The sequence below is a fragment of the Mauremys mutica genome, chromosome 4, assembly GCF_020497125.1.
Source record: "Mauremys mutica isolate MM-2020 ecotype Southern chromosome 4, ASM2049712v1, whole genome shotgun sequence".
Lineage (NCBI taxonomy): Eukaryota > Metazoa > Chordata > Testudines > Geoemydidae > Mauremys > Mauremys mutica.
Genome location: NC_059075.1, coordinates 54023668 through 54045955, shown reverse-complemented (window position 1 = coordinate 54045955; position 22288 = coordinate 54023668). Strand labels below are relative to the sequence as shown.

At 38.5% G+C, this 22288-nt stretch overlaps 1 protein-coding gene across 1 annotated transcript in view; it reads left to right on the top strand.

The window, feature by feature from the left end:
• AQR (aquarius intron-binding spliceosomal factor) overlaps positions 1 to 22288 on the top strand; it is a 98134-nt gene that overhangs the window by 17908 nt on the left and 57938 nt on the right. Inside the window, exons 7-16 of the mRNA XM_045015775.1 lie at positions 1646 to 1714; positions 4161 to 4261; positions 5102 to 5178; positions 8192 to 8256; positions 8434 to 8550; positions 12369 to 12482; positions 13542 to 13645; positions 14556 to 14658; positions 16355 to 16475; positions 21840 to 21981. Of these exons, the coding sequence (XP_044871710.1) occupies positions 1646 to 1714; positions 4161 to 4261; positions 5102 to 5178; positions 8192 to 8256; positions 8434 to 8550; positions 12369 to 12482; positions 13542 to 13645; positions 14556 to 14658; positions 16355 to 16475; positions 21840 to 21981 (1013 nt within the window). The remainder of the gene's footprint in view (positions 1 to 1645; positions 1715 to 4160; positions 4262 to 5101; positions 5179 to 8191; positions 8257 to 8433; positions 8551 to 12368; positions 12483 to 13541; positions 13646 to 14555; positions 14659 to 16354; positions 16476 to 21839; positions 21982 to 22288) is intronic.

Below are 22288 nucleotides of genomic sequence, written 5' to 3'. Positions count from 1 at the left end.
AAACAAAAATCTGCTAGCTGGACCCCTTCCCCCTGTTTCCAGGGTTTCATTTCTGAAAACAGCTGGGCAGCTAATCCCAGGCCAAGCCAGGGAAAAGAGTAAATGGGAACTGAAATAAAGCTATCTCCATCTTTGATCCTGCAGTAACAGCTTCAATCCTGGAGGCACAATGCCCCTCTTCCCCTCCCCCCCTTCCCCACCCCCGGCCCCATTGGGGCACATGGCCCTGTCTCACCCACTCGTGTCTCATTCCATCCATGTGGATCTCCCTGCTGGCTAACTTGCCTCACCCTCCCTGCGCACTTCATTACCCTTCTTTCCCTGCATCACAGGGTGCACTATCTACTATGGAGCAGCAAGCAAGAATGCATTTGGGTAAAAACAAGCCCTGGCTAATGTGCTGCTTTCTCCAAAGTGCTCCTGGCTTTAGCATTGTATTCAATTAGCCTCCACAAACTTCTTTTGCTTGCCTGTAGATTATAATGTTCTTAGCCCAAGAAGCCTTGGAATGCGATTCTTTCTGAGGACATGCTCAATTGAGACGTAATTACATTGACTTGGTGTGCAACAGAATGTAGTAAGAAGAACGTGGAATGGATTTTATTAACACTATTGAGCTGCTTGTGAATGATTTTGTGAATATACATATTGATGACAACTTTCTCTGAATGTCACTGTAATTAGCAGTGAAAGTCACTAGATTTGTCACTGGTCACTTTGACACTTATTTTCTTGCTAGGGAAACCAGAAAGTCACTAAATCTAGTAACAGTCGCTAAGTTGGCAACACTGCTTTGAAATAGTTAGGTAAGAGAAGTTTTCTATTTAATCCATGAAATCAAGTGTCGTGTACTGACAGAGGATTTGTGAAAGCAAACTGAAACAGAAAATTCCTAAAATAATAAAGTTAGTGTTAGCATGGCTTTGTGTAGAGGTCAACTCTTTCTTATCTGCTTGAAATCTTCTAAATCTAGAATAGTATGTGCATATTTTTTTATGTGAAGGGTAGAGCCCATAATATTTACGGACATAAAGGCATTAGGAATATGCTTGCAAGATAATTCTTTGCTTCAGTCTTGAATTCTTTGTTTCAGTCTTCACGGCTGAGGATGTTAGGGAGATTCCCAAACCTGAGCCAGTTTTTGTAGGTGACAAATCTGAGGAATTGTCACAGATTGAGGTGTCACTAGAGGTGGTTTTGGAACTAATTGATAAACTTAACAGTAACAAGTCACCGGGACCAGATGTCATTCACCCAAGAGTTCTGAAAGAACTCAAATATGAAATTGCAGAACTACTAACTATGGTTTGTAACCTGTCCTTTAAATCGACTTCTGTACCTAGTGACTGGAAGATAGCTAATGTAACTCCAATTAATGGCTATTAGCAAGGATGGGTAAGAATGGTGTCCCTAGCCTCTGTTTGTCAGAGGGTGGTGATGGACGACAGGAGAGAGATCACTTGATCATTATCTGTTAGGCTCACTCCCACTGCGGCACCTGGCATTGGCCACTGTCGTTAGACAGGATACTGAGCTGGATGGACCTTTGGTCTGACTCAGTATAGACATTCTTATGTTCTTAATATTTCTGTAAACAGATCTTAAATGCTCTAAGTTGACTTCTCTATTTAATACCTTGTAACAGGAAGTGGATTTGATCAGGGGTCAGGTGCAGCAGCTCATCTCCCTGCCAATGTGGATGGGCCTACAACCTGTAAGTATTTTATCACAAAAAAATGGCAAAACAACCTTCCAAAGAGTGCACAGGGCTTTAAGTATGAAATGTCCATTAACGTTAATGGAAGACACATACTTTAAAATCCTGTGCAATTCTTTAAAAAATGAACTCCTTCATGTTTGCCAAAACTTTCTCTTTACTTGACCTACCGCATCTTCTTGCAAAAATCATTTTAATTGTATTATAGGCGGCAGGGGTAGCATTTATTGCAGTTAAGGTTTCCTAATACTTTCCATTATGAGACCTGTTTTCGGTTGTTTGTAACTTTGTCAAACTTTTATGAGTTGGGTTGAGAGAGCTTCCATGCCAGGTGTCTGATTATTATCATTAATTTTTAAATTAAGCAAAAACAAATCAACTGTTTCTCAGAACAAGCTCAGGGAAAAATGCATTGTTTTGACAATTTAAAAAAATTCTTATAATTATTTGAGAAATTCTAGCACCTCTTGCTTTGGAGCAAGGACTTGAAATTTGTCAGGGGAGATCACCCTGGTGTCAGGGATGTGCTTTCTGCTGTCCCTATGAAAAGGGCTCAAATCTGGCCAAGTTATGAACCTCTAAAAAAAATCTCAGTTTACATATGCTCAGTAGGTACCTGTTACTGTGACTGCTAAATTCTCTGTAGACTCCATCTGTATGGAGCATTCTCCAGCTTTAGGCTGCACCTGTAGGGGCTAAAGACCTTCCTTGCAGTTGCTTTGTCTGGCAGCCGAGGGGCCACTGTGGCAACATGAACTGCAAGCAGAGAGAATGTCTCCTGTGTTAATACTTCCCTGCTGGTGTGACTGAAATGCAGCCTTACTAGAATGCAGAGGAATGTGGGGTGGTGGTGTGGGGTGATCGAGACTAGTGGATAGAGCTGATGAAGAGAGCAAGAATTGAGTTAGGGAGTGCTGAGTTGCGGGGGCTGGGATCAGGAACCAAGACGTGTATGTTTGTGGCAGGGACTGGGACTGGTATGAGGAGCTGTGTGGTGACAGGGAGACGGGGATAAGGACACACTGGAGGGGCTAGGAACAGAAAGTGTATCTAATGCTTACAGACCTATCCTCAGAACCTGGAATAGAACCTAGGATTCCTGGGTCTCTATTCCCCTGCTGTCAGCAAGTAGCCCTGAAACACACTGGCAATGGGTGTACCTAATCTCCCTATAGTGGCTATTTCACACAGATGATGATAATCTATATACTATCTGTTAACTTAAATGGCACAGTTCTGTGCTGTTGGTCCAAAGATTCTAACCATACAGATGAACCATGTTAGAGTCAATGAACTTCCACATGATAAAATTTCTCTTTTCAGTTTGCATTTTTTAAAAACCTAGGAAATTGCATGCAAAAACACCCTCTATATAATTGCAAAATGAGAAATTTAGAAGTTAGGAAATGTCTGAATTAAGGTGGTCCATAAAATCTTAAATTGGCCCTGTTGTTGTATGAATTATGATAGTCCATGATCACATACTATTTTTCCACAGGGAAAACTTTACTTCTGGCATTTTTTAACTTTTGAGTGCTTGACTTTGCAACTGTAATGATTTTTTAATTGAATGTATATACTGAGCTAATGTTTGTTATTACATACCTATGTCGTCTTGTGAGATAAAGGCAATATTAAGTAAAATCTTTTGGAGTGTCCAAATGAGTTATTTCTAATTATTGTCACTAAGGATAGCATGATCATTCACTTTTATGTTCCTGTATGCTTCTCTTCCCGGAATTGATCCTTGCACAGCTTAACTTTCTTTAACGAGCTTCTAGTGCATTATGTCTCTTATTGTAATGAATGGTCTGTGATGGCTTATACTTGATCTATTTTTTTATCTTTCTCAGGAAAAAAGTATTGTTTGTGTATTTTGAAAAATTGTTCCTTTTTAGAGTCCAGGAAAGTCAATATACAATAGAGTCTGGTGTTTTATTTATTCTTAATGCAAACAATTGAAAGTAACCACACAAAAAGTAAATTCACTAAACAAGACCTTATTTTTGGTTTATGAATTAATACCAGATAGTAATCTGTGGGCTTCACTGCTGCAGATCTTTTGATGAAGTCAATGAAAAGTAACCAGATTTTCAGAGGTTTTTTTGATGGTGAGGTTTTCTGTTATTTTCTAAAAATGTTTTATACTAGGATGTGAATATTGGAAGATGATTCTCTTCTAAAGACTCTCAGCAGACCATCTAGGTGTGACTAATCAGTAGATTATTAATTTGTGTAATGTTGTAACCTGGTTGTAATAGGTACTTGTTGAGAATAGATTTGGGGAAACCTGATCATGTTGTTGGATGGCTGGCTTTAGATTTTTATTTGTGCATGGTGCTACATTTTTTTTTTCCTTTCCTGCTAACTAGATTTATATCCTGTATAATAGAAGGGGGTTCATAATTGTTTTTGGTGGCTGACTACCATTTCACCTTTTCAGGCACGTCTGGAACAAGAACTGAAAAGGACACCAAAGCTTAGAAAATTTTGGAATCTGATCAAGAAGAATGATGAGAAAATGGATGAAAAGACACGAATGCAGTATGTTATAGAAACCTTTTTTCATATTGAATTCAAAGCATGTAATGCATTGCTAGTGGTTCAGTTTAGTATTCCTGAGATAAATCTGTTTGAATTAAATAGATCTGAGAGTGACAGAAATCAGCAGCTGATAGTGTGCTGCTTCTGGGCAGAGAGTTATAGAACAGCATTCCAGCAGATTATCCTATGTGAAATGCTTATAGGGGTTATTTATTGAATCATCACCAGTTAACAGATTAACCAGGTCTTAAAAAAACCTATATGATGAAAGCCGAAAAAGAACATTTAACATTCCATACAGTTGATGAATAAATGTTTCCCTGTCTCCCAGGTTTTAGAGATTATTTAAGTCTTCTTGCTCACACTTAATGGTTTATTTTGAAGAAGTTTATGTATTTCTTACCCAGCAATATTAACTCTTCCAAACACTTACATTCTGCAGTGCGCAAGATGTAGCATACATCTGTGATGCATCAGTAATTACCTGCACTGCGATCACTTTCTTTCTTTGACTCAATGGTAAAGTGGTAATTGGTGAGCCAGTTCTTTGTAGTAAAGTTACAAATATTGGCTATGCTAACTGGTAAGTCACTTTGATTGGTGGTAAGAGAAAATGATTGCTGACCCAAAAAAAATCTTGGTTTTGCTGCTGCTGTTCAAAAATGATGCAGAAGAGTTAAGGTACGATTTCAAAGTTCTCGGAAACAGTTCTAGTAAAATAAACTTACCTTGGATATAAATTGCATTCAGTTTAGAACCTTTTGTGCTAATAAGAGATGTAATATACTTCTAACCTGCATTTATGAAATATTAATGCTGTGATCTTATGTCTGATTTTAGGGCATATCGAGAGAGAAGATTTCTTTCACAGCTCATCCAGAAATTTATCTGTGTGCTAAAATCAATACCCCACTCAGGTAACTTTGTGTGCATGTATATAATATATATATATATATGTATTTTTTCAGGTATCATTTAGAAGCTCTTATGGTGCTATTCTTAAGGCCACAATCCTTCAGTCAGATCCAATAGGTTTGGGTATTTAACACAATATCTCACTGAAGTAAATTGAAGTAATGTAGGGATCTGCCTGCATGGATCAGTCTTCAGGGGGTCTAAATCTCTATATTTTTGTAAAATAAAATAAATTGGAATGCTACTTTACAGAGTTTCTTCTCTGTTGTAATAATATAAGAATGACTATGCACGGTCAGACCAATGGCCCATCTAGCCTAGTATCCTGTCTTCTGACATTGGCAGTGCCAGATGCTTCAGAGTGAACAAAGTCCCCAGTTCCGCAAAGCACTTAAACGTGCTGAAGTCCATCACTGTTCAACAAAGGATTTATGTCCCATTGACAATAGAATTTAAGCACATACTAAAGTCCCACATTCAGCAAAGCACTTAAGTCCACAACATAAACCTGCACTTTCAGTACTGTGGGATTACAGTAAGGAGAACAAAAACATGTATGAAAAGTGGGGTCTCGTGTCGTCACCAGAAAATTGGTCTGACAAGAAAATATGCATGCCTGATTTTGAAGAAAAATGTATTAGTACAGGAAGCAATGTTAAACCTCCAATAAAGGCTATTACTACAATGCTGCCAGTTTCAGCATCAGCTTAAGCTGTAGCTCAGGGGTTGGCAACCTTTCAGAAGTGATGTGCTGAGTCTTCATTGATTCACTCTAATTTAAAGTTTCACGTGCCAGTAATACATTTTAACGTTTAATATATAATTAAACTATTGTTGTATGTAAAGTAAATAAGGTTTTTAAAATGTTTAAGAAGCTTAAATTAAAATGCAGAGCCCCCCAGACTGGTGGCCGGGACCCAGGCAGTGTGAGTGCCACTGAAAATCAGCTCACGTGCCGCCGGTTGCCTACCCCTTCTATAGCTCCTGCAGGACCCCTGTTCTTAGTTTTGGAAAACGTTAGCTTGTAGTAGTGCATTAGGTTTCTATGAAACCAAAATTCATGCATCTGGAAGATACTAGAAAAGTGGATATTCATTAAGGCAGACCCAGTACCCTCCTCACTGGTGTGATCCTAAGAGTCTCCCCCACAGGCCTATTTGAGGCTCCTGTATGACTGCTCTGCTCATGCCTCCTCCTTCTGGGTCAGTGTAACCCTTAGTGATTCATCTTGTAAAGCAGCAGGGAAAGTGGAAAAGATACTTCCTAAATCAATAACAGCGACATCTGTCAGGCCTCATCTTTCTTCCCAATAATAATCATAATAATAAATAAAAAAGCCTCAAGGCTATTTCATTTGAGAGTTTATTTTTAGAAAGTTTAGTCTTGGTCCCCTTCTCCATGCCCTTATTCCCTTTTTATGTTGGAACCTTGTGATTGGTTTTATTTATTTGAATTTTGAGTTATAATGGTTTATTATATTCTTAATTGTATTTTAATTATATTTTTATCTTGTGCTTGTCTTGTATGTTTTTATCGTAATACCTTAGCAGGAGAAGCTTTATTTAAATAAAACCTTATGATTCACAGCTGTGCTGTAGACTTGCTTAAGGCTTGTGCATGTTGCTTAAGGCTGTTTTCTGCACCAATCTAGAGTAATCAAGCTTGATGCAGGGAGATTCCAGGAGGGCTAGGGGAATCCAAGCAGTGGCTGCTGCAGCAGCCATTTCCATCCAATGTCCTTGGTTTGTCCAGGGGCAAAATCTACTGGATTTGTATAGTAGTGGATCCATTGACTTTGCTCCTCCCTGGCCAACCGCTGTCAACCTCCAAACCTAGCTGCTATGCAGAGCCATTCAGGCAATCCTCTTGAAGCTGGGTTCCATAGTGTCCCCATCCTGTGCATGCTTCTATACCCTCCGTGCACTGGATTCACACCGCTTTTCTTAACTACAATATGCTGGCTTATGGAAATGCAGTTGTGTTATTTGATGAGAGTGCATCGCCACAGTATGTATATGTTTATTATACAGTCAGGCTAGGGAAAGGACTTGAAGGTGACTGGTCCAAGGATAACTTGCATCTCAAATTTAATTATCAAACAAAATGTTTTCTCCAAGTGAAATCTAGTTTCTTGTTTCACTGTCCTTTATTACTTTTGAATGTTAGTTGTGCCCTATATTGGATAGCCATAGTTTCTTGCAGGCACTGGGAAGCCCAATGGGTGCTCTGTGTTAAAGTTGAGTACACTTGCTAGATCTGAACAGGAGTCTTAAGAGGGGTATCTGTTTTGCTGCTTATTGTTTGTTCTTCCCCTACTTCCTAGTGCAACTCAGAATCTTAGGATCCATAATTGAGCTCTAATAGGCAATTCCAAAAATCAGAACTGAGTGCTTTGAAATTGTAAAGACCTTTTATTAAAAAAAGTCATGGCCAAGAATTTTTAAAGTGACTAGTGACTTTAGGAACCTCAATTTTGCATGCTCGGCTTTTGACATACTGTAGAGGCCTGATTTTTGGAGAGTGGGTGCTCAGCATTTTGGGAAAATCTGGTCCCTTCATGGTCTGTTAGATTGGCCAGTCTTAAATTGAGGCACTCAAACTCACTAGTTATTTCTGACAATCTTGGCCTGTGACTTCATTACATCTGAAAATCTGTTTTGGTTTTGGGGGAGCATTTCAGAATACTGGAAGAATGAGCCAGTAAATGTATAAATCTAATACGGATTAAATGCTAAGAAACATTAATGTTTGCAGTGTTGTTGTAGCCATGTTGCGTCCCAGATATTAGAGAGAAGAGGTGGGCGAGGTAATAAAGATGTTATCTCACCCATCTTGTCTCTTTAAGAAACATTAATGTTAATTATTGGCTAACAACCATATTACTGTGAGAGTTTCAGCTTTTTAGTTCTTGTTTAAATGTGATATTTTTTTAATTTTTTAAGTGTGGTGGAACAACAATGTTGAGGAATAAATGATGAGTTGCAGGGATTTTTTTGTTTGTTTTTTTGTGCTTAGGTCCTCTTTCCATGGACAAAGTTCATTACTGTGAAAGATTCATCGAACTCATGATAGATCTAGAGGTAAGATAGCTATAAGACAGTGTCTCTCCAAAGCTTTGGGGAGAACATACTGAATATTTTCTGAACATACACTGCTCATTTACCTCTAACTGTACACAGACTATTCCAGATGGAAAGCCAAGGGTTTCAAAATCATGTATGTTAAGACTACTACTAATGCCAAGTTATTTATTTTAGGCCTTGCTTCCCACACGGCGCTGGTTTAATACAGTATTAGATGACTCCCACCTTGTTGTTCATTGTTACCTGTCTAGCCTTGCTAAAAGGGAAAAGGAGGGCCATCTCTTCTGCCAGGTGAGTTTTGAAGCAGCTCAAAATATTTGCTGCCTCTTCTCATGTTATCTGTCTTTGTCTGCTGAAAATGATTACTTTGTGTCACATTTTGTTGGAAATAAACTAAAAATTGGATTATTATTGAGTACGCTTTGTGCCCAGATTTATTTTAAATCCTGAAAACATTATTTTTGCATTACTTATGTATGTGTGTGTTTATATCCTTGTTTCTGTGTTTTGAGCAGTTTTAAAAATAGTCTACACAGCATTCACCCAATGTGTCCTAACACAGATAAAACAAAAATCATTTAAAATCTTCTGCCGTATTTGTGACCTCAGATTTTCTTCTGCACAACTTAGTCCTCCCCAGAAGCCATAAGAAGTGAATGATTTATTTAGCATGCCCTGAAGTTCAACAGTTTAGGCTATTTTTGACCAAGGGTTGGTGTCAGCTGAATGGGATGAGGGCAGTTCGGCCTAGCAGCAGGAGTGGGCAGCAGGTCTAGCAGCTGGAGCCAAAGCCAAGGGTAAAACTGGAAGGCAGAAACTGGGTACCAGACCCAAGAGTTGAACTGGAGTCCATAATCAGAACAGGAGCTGAGGGTCAAATTGGAGGTCAGGAATTGGAGTGAGCAGGGTATCAGGCAAGGAGGGTTTCAAGGCAGGGGCAGGACAGAGACAAGGCTGAGTGCAAGGCAGGATCAGGCCCAGTGGTGGGTATGAGCACTGAGAAGCCAGTGAGTTGCTGCTGCTGGCTTAAGAGTTGCCCTGCTGGCCTCTGCAACCAATCAGGTTGTGTGACTAGTTAGGCCGCCAGCTGCAGGCCTGCTATACTGATGAGGCTGGGTGGAGACTAGCCCTGCTGCAGGCCCTGATTCCTGACAGCTGGGGAGCGAATTCCAAAACTGACAAGGCTTCATGTGAACATCCTAGTGAATTTGACATTCGAATCACATTATTCTAACTGCCATCCTTCTTTTCTTTTAATGTGCTGACAAAGTCTTAGCAGTTAATATTTCACAAATGTTTTAAACCATCAGAAAGCTGGTAAAAAAAAAAAAAATTTTTTTTCTAAATTTCAGAGTGGTAGCCGTGTTAGTCTGTATCAGCAGAAACAACAGGGAGTCCTTGTGGCATGTTAGAGACTAACAAATTTATTTAGGTATAAGCTTTCGTGGGCTAGAACCCACTTCATCAGATGCATGGAGTGGAAAATACAGGAGCAAGTATAAATAGCACTCTCCTATACATGCCTCTATACTTACTTACATGTTTCCAGCTTTGATCAAGACCACATCACACGATCCATTGTCTACAGCCAAGCTGTAAGATACAACGGTATTTGCTCTGATCCCTCAGACAGAGACAAACACCTACAGGATCTCTATTACGTGTTCTTAAAACTACAATACCCACTTGGTGAAATGAAGAAACAGATTGACAGAGCCAGAAGGGTACCCAGAAGTCACCTACTACAAGACAGGCCCAACAAAGAAAGTAACAGCATGCCACTAGCCGTCACCTACAGCCCCCAACTAAAACCTCTTCAGCGCATCATTAAAGATCTACAACCTATCCTGAAGGATGATCTCTCACTCTCACAGACCTTGGGAGACCAGCCAGTCCTTGCTTACAGACAGCCCCCCAACCTGAAGCAAATACTCGCCAGCAACTACACACCACAAAATAAAAACACCAACCCAGGAACCAAAGCCTGCAACAAACCCCAGTGCCAGCTCTGTCCACACATCTATTCAAGGGACACCATCATAGGACTTAACAACATCAGCCACACCATCAGGGGCTCGTTCACCTGCACATCTACCAATGTGATATAGTCCATGTGCCAGTAATGCCCCTCTGCCATGTACATTGGCCAAACTCGACAGTTTCTATGCAAAAGAATAAATGGACAAAATCTGACATCAGGAATCATAACATTCAAAAACCAGTAGGAGAACACTTCAGTCTCTCTGGTCACTTAATAACAGACCTAAAAGTGGCAAGTCTTCAACAAAAAAACTTGAAAAACAGACTCCAATGTGAAGCTGCAGCACTGGAATTAATTTGCAAGTTGGATACCATCATATTAGGTTTTAATAAAGACTGGGAGTGGTTGAGTCATTACAAAACCTAAACCTAATTTCCCCAATACTAATTTCTCCCTACTGTTACTCACACCTTTTTTGTCAACTATCTGTAATGGGCCACTCTCTTACCACTTCAAAAGTTTTTTCCTCCCTTGGTATACTGCTGTTAATTGATTTATCTCATTAGATTGACCTCACACTTGGTAAAGCAACCCCCATCCTTTCATATATTTATACCTGCTCCTGTGTTTTCCACTCCATGCATCTGATGAAGTGGGTTCTAACCCACAAAAGCTTATGCCCAAATTAATTTGTTAGTCTCTAAAGTGCCTCAAGGACTCCTTGTTGTTTCTATTTCTAAATTTAATACTCTAGCAGCTGTTAATCAAGTCCAGCTTGAAATGAAAAAGAAACCTGATAAGCAGAATGATGTGAATTTTTTTTCTGTTCAGGTCCTTTATCTTGAGGTCTGTCAAAGCTAGAAAGGCTTGAGTCCTCTTGATGTGTTTTCAGGACCAGTATTAGTAGCAATTGTCCTGGACGACTCATAAGAGAGTGAACTTTGATCCTCTCATTTTCAGCTGGATTTCATTGCCTTCATAGCAAATTCCATGTCACCTGGATGTATCCAGATATAGTCTCTCTCTGTTGATAGGAGCTTTGCCCTCCAGACGTGTTGTATGGGGTTAGCATTCTTTTTAAAGAAAGGTGCCTTCTGTGGCCAAAGCAGGCTAGCCAGTAACCCCATAGCATATAGCAGTACAGTCAGCGTACCAGGCCTCTGCATCTCTGCAAACAGTGTGCCAGCGGTTTCAAGATGTTCTTGCTTATTTTAATCTCATTTAATTTTTTTTGGTAAAGAGGTGGTTATGATCCTAGTGCAGCATTCAAAAATTAATTCTACTTTTTCATTGTGATACTACTGAAGTAAACCTTACCAGATTATGATAACTCATCACTTCATGGCAGATGACTAGGGTTTTATCTTTTTCACTTGTTATGCATTTATTGCAGGCACTAGAAGTTCACTTTATGTACTTGAAGTTATTTGTTGTTGAGATGTTCTCTGCAGCTTTATCTCATGGCAGTTAAGCTAAATTCCCTGTGTAACTAGTCTCAACTTTAACTCTTGGCAGCTCCTAGGAGTATTTCCTTGATAAAAAGTTAATCAACAATTATTTTAGTCTCTTAAGAGATTACTTCCATAGTAGACCTTTATTTTTTGGTTGGAACTGTAGCCTTTGCATTCCTATGAGATATATTGTCACTTTTGAAGTTCATTGTGCACACATGTGGAGTGTTGTATTGTACATTTATCAAGTGATATTTGAACAGTTCATTTTTATTTGTATGTATAGTCTTTTTACAAGAATTAATATGAATGGCATTCAGGGTAATGTGACTGGCCATGTGGATATAAATTCAATATAGGAGTTCCTATATGAAATATTTTATAACTCTCTGCATACAGAGATAGGTATTATGGACATTTCTAGGACTTCCTTAAACTGTAGCTGGAATCTCAAATAAAATTGTTTTCAAGTTATTTTTGGCTAATGCACAAAACATGTAATTAGTCAGTCCATGCATATTTCTCTGTCTAAATTATTGGTACCTTGGTAAGATATATATTGTACAGGGGTGCCTGAAGTTGAGATGTTAGCCTCCATCTCTTTTTGTTCAAGGTTTTATATGGTAGTTGCTGGTCCCATTCTCATACGCCACTAATTTACATGTATTGTGTTTCAGCTTTTAGACATGCTTAAATTCTACACTGGCTTTGAAATTAATGACCAGACTGGGAATGCTTTGACAGAGAATGAGATGACTACAATTCACTATGATAGAATTACTTCCTTACAGGTAGGCAAACACTGGGTTTAATTTTTAATGTATTTGTTTAAATATAATTTGCAAGTAAGGTGGTGATTCTGGTCTTTCCAAAAGGAAACATCTTGCTTTTTCTGCTGTATTGAAGGAATGGTGCTAGTCTTTCAGTTCCTATCTTTGCATCCTAGCTTTGTTCAAAAATATCCTGAAGAACTTCATATAACACACACTTCAAATTGCATGAGCAGATAAAAGAGCACATAGCCTATGTGTGTGCAGAGAACCTAACTAAAGTAACAGTCAGTATTAGTAAGCCTATTATCTGATTCAGCAAAACAATACCACTTCCAGTTTTGATCTTGTCAACTCATTAACTAAAAAGAGTCAGAGTCCATAAGACTTATTTGTGTGGGAAACCTAGGTGCAGAAGGAAGTGGTATTGTCACTTTTCCCCAGAATAAGTACTGAGCATTGGACAGCACCTGCTGCTAATAGTGCTGTCTTTCAGGTGAGAGATAAAACAAATCCTGACTACCTATGGTCATTATGGGACTTTCCACAAGAGCATTATGCATGTTTCACATGGTGCTAATTAGGACTGTTAAGAGATTTCTTTTTGGGTTTTCACTGCAGTTTTGAATTCCGCCTCTGGAGGTTCACTGAAATTTTCATGTCCTTTAAAGTTCAGAACTAGATGAACTTTGATGAGTGAAATCCCTGAGTTTCACAACCTTGTCAGTCTCTACCAAAATTTCATTACTGCCAATTAGGAGGCTATTGTAAAACCAAAACATCTAGTGTTTATTAGATGTGTTAGAAAAATAAATACTATCTCAGAAGCACAAGAATAGTAAATCACATATACTAAGCAGAAAAATAGTTGCTTTTTCATTATTTTTACTCCAATAGTGCCCACTCTGTGCTAGGTGCTGCCACATGCAGAGGAAGATGGAGTTCTTACATGTTCATGATCAGGGTCCTTTATTATTAAACTCTTGTCAGTGCAATTCTCCCCCCCCCCCCCCAATAAACTTGAAGTTACTATGAAAAGGTCAATTTAACCTCTCATTAAATTTTGGGGGGCTTTTCTAGAGAGCAGCTTTTGCACATTTCCCAGAACTATACGATTTTGCACTTTCAAATGTGGCAGCAGTGGACACTCGTGGTTCATTGGAAAAGCTGTGTGGACCCCTGAGGTAAGCCATAAAGATGGAAATTCAGTTCTTCTGTTTCAAGTTTATTTCTCCCCATTGTTTGTTATTAGTCTTCCAGCCTTTTCATGTATATTGTAGTATACATGTGTAATGCTGAAATTAAATGTGTCACATTGCAAATTATGACTCCTGGTTGGAAGAAGGCATTTGGAGTTGGGGCTCTTGGGTTCTGCTTCTGACTTGCTGGTTAACCTTGGGCAAATCATTTGTGCTTCAGTTTATTCATTTGTGGAACCTAGTACATAGACTACTTGCCACATCTGAGTGTGCAGAAGCAGTGAACAAAAAAGCCATCTTCTCTTGAACTACTTGTTAGAGTTGGCTTTCTCCTGTTCAAGCATAATAGCCTCATCCTGAAAAATGTAGACCTTTTCTAGACTAACGTTTAAAAGTCTGATATTAGCAATATTAGCTAACGTGCTAACACATTTTAAAATTCTAATGTGGACAGGTATTCTGCCTTTAACACACAGGCTCTACCCTGGGCTTTAGCTTGACCACTTTAGCAAATATTAAAGGCAGTGTGTCTTGTCTGTTCAAATATTTCTGAATGTATATGGAAATGAAAATCTTAGCTGGAAGGTCTGATTATGTTCTCTATTTTTGTATCTGAATTCTTTATGAATGGTGTGCTGTATCTGTTGTTATTAATCACTTTCTGTAATGCAGATATTGTGCTCTTTACCTCTAGGCAATTACCAGGTAAAGCAACTAAATAAAAATTTAGCTTAACTTTTAAGACTCTCTGAGGTTTTTTCTTGATAGTTTTACAGTTCAGGTAACACAATCAAGTCGTCTTTTATTTATTTTTTTAAACAGCAGCTTTTATAAAATGTAAAAAATCACAGAGTGACTTTTGTATTTCCCCCCCCCCTCCCCCCATATTATGCAGCCCAGATACACTCCACCAGGTGGCATCATACCTCTGCTTGTTACCGGCTCTACCTGAAGGGGAAGATACAAGCTATGACAAAGAATTTCTGCTAGAATTACTGGTAAACCGCACATGCAAATTAAATTGATCACCTATGTTTTTTCTTGCAAGAAGGCTTGTGTTCACTTCCTCAAACGGAATAAAATCACAACAATTGCAGCGCTAATGCTGCCAGCCACATGACGGCTTTCACAGTTAGGAGTGCCTTATGAACTATAGCAGTATGATGACTGAGTGAGTTGGAAACAGATGTGAATTCAAATCTAGTAATTAATGACTAGTCTTCAAACAGGGAAAAGGATGACTTAGGAAATATGGCTTCTCTGGGAAAGTAGTGGTGAATAATGGCAACTGTAGAGGACTGTTACCAGTGTTTCATCAGCAGTTGCTTAAGCTCCACATATCATGAAAGTTGTTACAGCATGTGTAGATGCTTGCATGATACCTGCGTCCTTAGTTGTTTAGACCTGTTTAAAATATATTTAGGCTGTGATTTTTTTGTTTCAATGCTGTTTAGAGGTATTTAAACATTCAGTTCCCATAAATTAAAGTGAGAATTGAGCATTCAGATCCCATAGGCAAGTTTGAAAATCTTCACGAGTATAGAAATGGGGTGGGGGTGGGGGGAAGAATTCACTTGAGTAGATACTGCTCTGAGCAAGGAACTCTAACCTGTGTTGTAATGATGGGACACTTCTCAACATATCCATTGTTCCATTTCCTCTTTGAAGGCTGACGTTGCTGTAGCTGATCATATTTTAAAATAATTTGGAATATTTTCTTGATGTTGTATGAGCAGTTTTAAGTCAGATTGTGAACTGATCCTCCTGCTAATACAAGGCCTATTCAAACAGGATGCAGTGGTATCAGATACATTTTTCTGTATAGGCACTTGATATAAATATTTATTGCTGGGTATAAAGTATCAGACTTAACTACTATAGGCAAACATTGATGTTCAGAAAAAATATAGTGAAAATTTGTTTCTTCAGTTTAAATTCTAACCTTGTGAGGGAAATTCATACCTTTTTTTATGCTGTTTAAATCCACTGGGAAAAAATGCCATTTTTTAATAGGGAAAGAGAACCTTTCTTCTCCTGTCTTGTCAAGAGTAATGTTAAAACTAGGACATCCAAATTATAGTGGGACACTCCAGTATTAAGATCCATACTTGAACTATTTATGATCTGATACTATTGAGGTACATGCTGACTATTCTGTGATAATCATATGACTTCATTTGTGTTTGATAATGCATCATTGGATACCACTTGTGCTCTCCAAGAGCCTGATCCAAAAGCCCTTTGAAGTTAATGGGAGTCTTTATTACAGGTGACTTTGGATGAGACCATTAATTAATGAATTATTAAGCAGGCCTAGTTTTCAAAGAGGCATAAACCTGGCCTCTAAAATTACACCTCAACTTGTTTGTCCTCTTAGTAAAATGGGACCTCTTTCATTGTTTTTTAAAGAAATAGCCCACATCACGTTGCTAGTAATACATCTTATGATTTCCTTCAATGTACAAACAAGATTGATTAACTGAAGAAAAATAAAACATAGACAATTTGGAGGTAACTTTTTAATTTCTGAAGTCTTAAGGTACTTTTATCACTTCAGCTTGTTGTGCTAGTTGAAGACGTGATCTTTTTAGTGTTCGCTTCCTGGATGATCATCCTATATATTATTTGTCACTTGCATAGCAAAATGTTGACTTGGTTAGGCTTTGGTTTAAATGTTCACTTTCGCTTTTCTAGGTGTCCCGTCATGCACGTCGAATATCTCAGATTCAGCAGCTTAACCAGATGCCTCTGTATCCCACTGAGAAGATTATTTGGGATGAAAATATTGTCCCAACTGAGTACTATTCTGGAGAAGGTATATTTGTTCAGATATATTTGGATTGCTCTTAAAACGTCATAGTTCTAAGGACTTGTAGTTAATTCTAGGTCATTAAGAACTATTCTGTAGCTTCTAAATCTGGACAATATTTACTTTTGGCTATTTTAGTGCCTTTTAACTTCCAAGGGAAAAAAATCCATTTGTATAGGCTTATTTGAATCGGACTGCATAAATTTGATCTGAAATGAATGTCTTCATTATCAATTAGATAAACATAGATTAAAAAAGAATAATAAAAGCTTGGAGTAAATCATAAAACAATCTCATTTACTCCATCTATATATAAGCACAGGAAAAAGCTGCTTTCCACATTGCTACTACCTGCTCCCAAGAAGTGAACTGTACAGAGCTTGAGAGAGAAGTGACTCATGCCATAGTTTTACAGTGAGCAGCAAGTGAATTCTGTTGAGTTCTTTTAAAAGAACTTTGTTCTATTTCAATATTGATTCTTGAAAGGTCAGTCTAGTGTGGTGAGGTTTTGTCACTTTCAGTTTAAACTGAAGTCCCAAACTCTTAATACATATCCTGAAAACTAACATCTGTACTATAAAATTGCTTATGCTCAATACTGGCTATTAATTTTTTTAATATTTTAAATACGTTTGCCAGTAATGGCTTGTCAGTGAACCAATTTATATGGTTTTAAGGATAAAAGTGCCTATCTACATTTGTCACAGAATGTCCCAGTGGGCACTTCAGGATGGAATCCATAGTCTGTGTGGCAGTCAGGGAATTCATGGAATTTCTAATGTCGGTTTAACCTGTTCCCTCATTGGCATAGATCTGTTCCTGTTGTCAGCTAAGTAATGTGATAAAGCCTGGAGCTCTGCCACTGCTAGTACTGTAGGAAATGTAGAGCCATATCTCTTCCTTCGCTGAGATGGAGAACAGAACAGTCAGGGAACATATTTAAATTAGGGACATGATTGTTCTCTGAACTGGAATTCTTTTTTAAAAAGCAAACAAATTCCAGTTTGAATAGCCACGTGGATATTCTTTGGAGATCAGAGCACACAGAGCAGAATAATAACTTATACTGACAACAGCACTAGTATTATGGCAGTATTTTGTCTTGTAACATGATTGAGATTCTCCAGAGTAAGAGGTTCCCTTTTCCTTATAGCAGTGATATCTGGAAATTGCAGTGTTAACTTGATCACTCTAATCTCTCCAGGAAGGTAATACTTATACTCCTTGAAAATCAAGTTTTCTTTTTAATCAGGCAAACATGCTGGCTACATTCCAGAAGAGACGACATTCTTAACTGGGTACAAGGCCATGCAGTTGTAAAGCTTTCTCCAACAACACAGTCTTATACAGACACCAGTGGAAGACCATTCTTTGAAACAGTCTACCATGTTTCAGAGAATCATATTTATGTTTGTGCACACCTGCATATGCATTTTTGTGCACTGTTAGCTGTGGTAGATTCCATCACAAAAGACAGAATTGTCATGTGTAAAACCTACTACGATGGGCGGAGGAGAAGTGTGTACATGAGTTGTTGCACACAGAAATGGAGAACGCCCTCTGAAAATTAAGCCTGAAAAATTATCTGTATTCTTGAAGCCAACGGGTGACATGAAATAGAATAGCTACAGTAACAGTTTTCATTGCCAGCAGAATGTAGATTAGCTAAGGGCACCAGTGCTGCTTCTCATAGTGGAGAGTCTGTTGTAATCCTTATTTCAGTGGTGCCCTTTTTAGTGAAACTTCCATTTCAAATGCTCTTATATCTATTAGTATATGGCATTCTTAACCATATATGCAACAAAAATGGACAGACTTATTTTCACGTTGGTAAACTGAAACACTAATTTTAACCGATGTCTGGAAAAACTTCCTATCATCCTGTGTGATTACTTATTTCTGTGTTGCTTGTTTCATACTTTCACCTTGCAAAATATTAATATTGTATACTGTTATAAAGATACTATGCTGAATTGCTGTCAGCCCTTTATATAACTTGTCTATAATTGTGCACACACAAAACTTTGTTAAAAGAACATTATTAAGGTTGCAAAGGCAAGCACTCAAAAGTAGGAAATGCCAGAACTAGGGTTGCCTATTCACTCTTAATTCTGGCATTTCCTAACTTCTGAGTGCTTGAGTGGGTCCGCAGACCAGGATTCCTGCCTATTTGCTGGATCAGGAAGAAGGCCATGAGCCAGTTTTAAACCAGAATGTTTATCCCAAAACACTTTTTTTCTTGGTTGGTCCCTGAAGACTCCAGTTTGAACTAGTATATGCATATCTCTCTGGGGGTGTTCCAAAGGGTTGATAACAGAGGAAGTACATTAGCATTCCCCCTACTTTCTACTAGAGAAGGTAAATGCAATGCCACAATAGGTATTAATCCTAATTCAATAAACTTTTACTTAATTAAATGAAGCTAATCTTAATTCCATAGGGCGTTTCAGGGTATTACAGGATACTGTCTGCCAATCACCCCATTGTGTGCTGTATTGACACCCACATGGGCCATCAGCAGTGCTGGAACCTTCAGATCCACTGCACAAACCTCTGCCACTTGAGTTAAGGGAGTAACTGTTTGCAGTAGAAGACTGTCATTCTCTATGTGGACTGATACTACGGGGTGTTTGGATACTTTATCAGTGGGTTTCACAGATGTTTGCAAACAGCAGAAGACTGGTGAGACTCTGAAGTCTTCGGTTTCATTCCAGGCTCTGGAGAGGTGTATGCTGTATTAGGCACAGACTCTTTGGCCCATTCCTCCAGACATTTTATCTTCATATAGCTTCGCGGAATAGAAATAATTGTGTTCTATCACCTTTCTTTATTGGCAGTGTGTCTCTGTGCTTGTGGAAGCCAACATGTACTGTGTGCCAGGAAGATTTCAAGGATAATATTGCATGTTGCAAGAGTTTTCACGCTTTCACAGTTCATAAACAAAGGTGTAAAACTGGGACAGTAGTCAAGTGAAAGTATTAAATGTGAGAAGAGGGTTTTACCAGTTTTTTTTTCTCACTGGAAGTTTGGCTTTTTTGGGACTTGGGAATTTTTTGGGGGGAAAGCAGATGGGGTTCTGTCAGGGGGTAATGGTGGAGGGGGTGGTACTCATGGGCTGCAGCCTTCCACTCCTCTCCTCATCCTGGCCCTTTGGCATGACTTCTGTTTGCTTCCTGTGCGCAGGATGGGAGCGAGAAGAGCAGGGAACTGGGTCCTGGCAGCTGAGACCACCTGGCCATTACATGGAAGGGAAGGCTTCCTCACCTGCCTTTTGGTGCATAACCCCCCCCTCCTCCGGGGGTGGTTTGTTTTGTTTACTAATTTTCTCCCATTTTTAAATAAAACCTGGTAAATTCCTGGGAAACTAAAATTAAAAACCAAAACCAAAAGGCCTTCTAAATGAGCCATGTGTAAGAACTTGAGTTGTGGAGCAACACTAGTATTTTCATAGAGTAGGCTAAAAATACAGCTATTTATTTTGGAGAGAGACGGTGAGTGAGGTAGTAACTTTTATTGGACCAAACTTTTTTGTTGGTGAGAGAGAGAAGCTTTCAAACTGTGCAGAGCTCTTCTTGAGTTCTGAGAAAGGTACTCGGAGTGTCACAGCTAAATACAAGGTCAAACAGATAGATTAGCATAAGTAGTAAGCACATATTCTGAGGGACCATTTATGGTTAAGTAGCCTATTATCCTGGGACTGACATAGCTACAACAAAATTGCTATTTTGGGCATTGTTCTGTGCCCAATTTTTAACACACTTAGGTCTCCCTCCATTAGGTTGACTTAATTAAACCTAATCCATCCACTTGAAATTTCATAGGAATGATTCTATGCCAATGTGGAAATGATTTGGGGCTAATTGGGCAGGGTATTTGAGGGACAAGATGGCTTGAAGTATGCAGTGATCTTACTTCTAGAACATTTTCCTATCGTTGTTTTTTGTTTGTTTGTTTGTTTTTTTGGTCCCATGGTAACTCCACAAGCTTGGCTCAGATAGAAACTCCAAAATTTATTTAATCTCCAAACCTGGTGCCAATGATAGTTGGAGAGGTTGTTGCTGTCATTATTTAGCTGTTTTAAAGCATTTTCTGCGTAAAATATAATCTCTGTAGCCACATGGAGCTAAGTATGGGTGGCTACAATGCTGGGAAGATAAGGCAGGGAACTATGTGGGCTGGGTGGGAGGTGTATGGTTTTTAGTTGACAAGTGAGAGGAATAGTACTGAATGGGTGAGATAGGGGCCAGTATGGACAGTGAAAGGGGCCCATTAAATAGAATAGGTACTTCTCTCATAGATAAATTTTCTCCTCCTGCTCCTTCTATTCCCTCTGCGTAGCTCTATCAACAAAAATGTATCAGTTACTTAAGGAGGGGGGAAACCATTGAACACTAGCACAACTGTTAGTCACTAAAGCACCTTTACTCTGCCTCTATATCACTATTACCATGATGTATTAAAAATAGAGAGAACCCTATCCTTAAATGTTTTTACTATATTAATGATAGGAAAATTAACGGTGACCTTCAGATAACTTTTTTTTCTGCTGCTTCATAGTGTCTATAGAAGGACAGAAGGCATGGGGATTTTTTCCTTTTTTCCTTCAGGTGTATCGTTAATGTCAAGTTTGGTTCTCTCTTGTTTTATAGGGGGGTTTCTAATAGGTGTTGGTGATGGTTGTTGTGAGCCCTAATACAGCGAAGGAATGATGGTGAAGAATCTTTGGACAAAGCAGCTTTTAGTTAAATGTTATTTCTTCATAGAAAATAAAGAGATCAATTTAATAGTAATAAAAAAAACTTCCTCTTTCAGTTGCTCAGCCTTCACTCTCTTGGCTCTAGTTCTCTAGTAATCAGTCTTCCAGCCTTACTTCTTTTTTTGGTTTCTAGCGAAGAAACCACCTGACTTGTCCACAGCATGTGTCACAGGACCAGTTCTTCTACATCAGAAACTTTTTGGGAGAATTGTCCAATATCGTTGTCCTAAATGTGGTCACTTCTGGTGAAGTGAGATTTTTTTTTTTTTTTTTTTTACCAATGAATACAAATAATTTGCTCTGGCAATGCAAAGACAGGTGCCTTTTAAGTACAACAGTTGCATACAGAGAGATGGTCAACAAGAATAAAATAACACAGTTAAATCGCTTGAAGGTGATTTACAAAGGGGGGGGAGAGGGATGGCCTTCGTGCACTTCCCCTTTCCCTCTTTTTTTTGGTAGTATGTGGCTTTAGAAGGAAGTACTCTTTAAATCTTCTCGTATCATAACTTAAGCGTGATGATGGAATTCTATATACTGTTTATGAATATGTAAAACCAATGAATTTGTTACATTTATAGACAGAAGATGGATTTAATGTTTTTTTTCCTTAGGCTGCCTCGCTCTTCCTAAACTGAATTTACAGTTTCTGACTCTTCATGACTACCTTCTACGGAACTTCAATCTCTTCCGCTTAGAGTCTACATATGAGATCAGACAGGACATTGAGGATAGTGTCAGTAGGATGAAACCTTGGTAATATTTCTGTATTAACTAAAACAAACCAAACACCACAATGTAGGAAGTAGCAAAAGTTTTTTTGGGAATAATTAATTAGTGATGTCTATAATATAAAATGGATACATTCATCTAAGTAGTGACCAATTGTTTCCAGTTGTTATAAAGATATAAATGTGGTGTTCCATAATCTCTTCTAAAATACTGTTTCATGCAAGATTAATCTTCTAATAATATTGTGAAAATATATTTTGGGTATGGCTGCCCATGAAGAACGCTTGTGACTACTATGTGCTGACTAGTATTCCTTTAGTAACATTAAAAC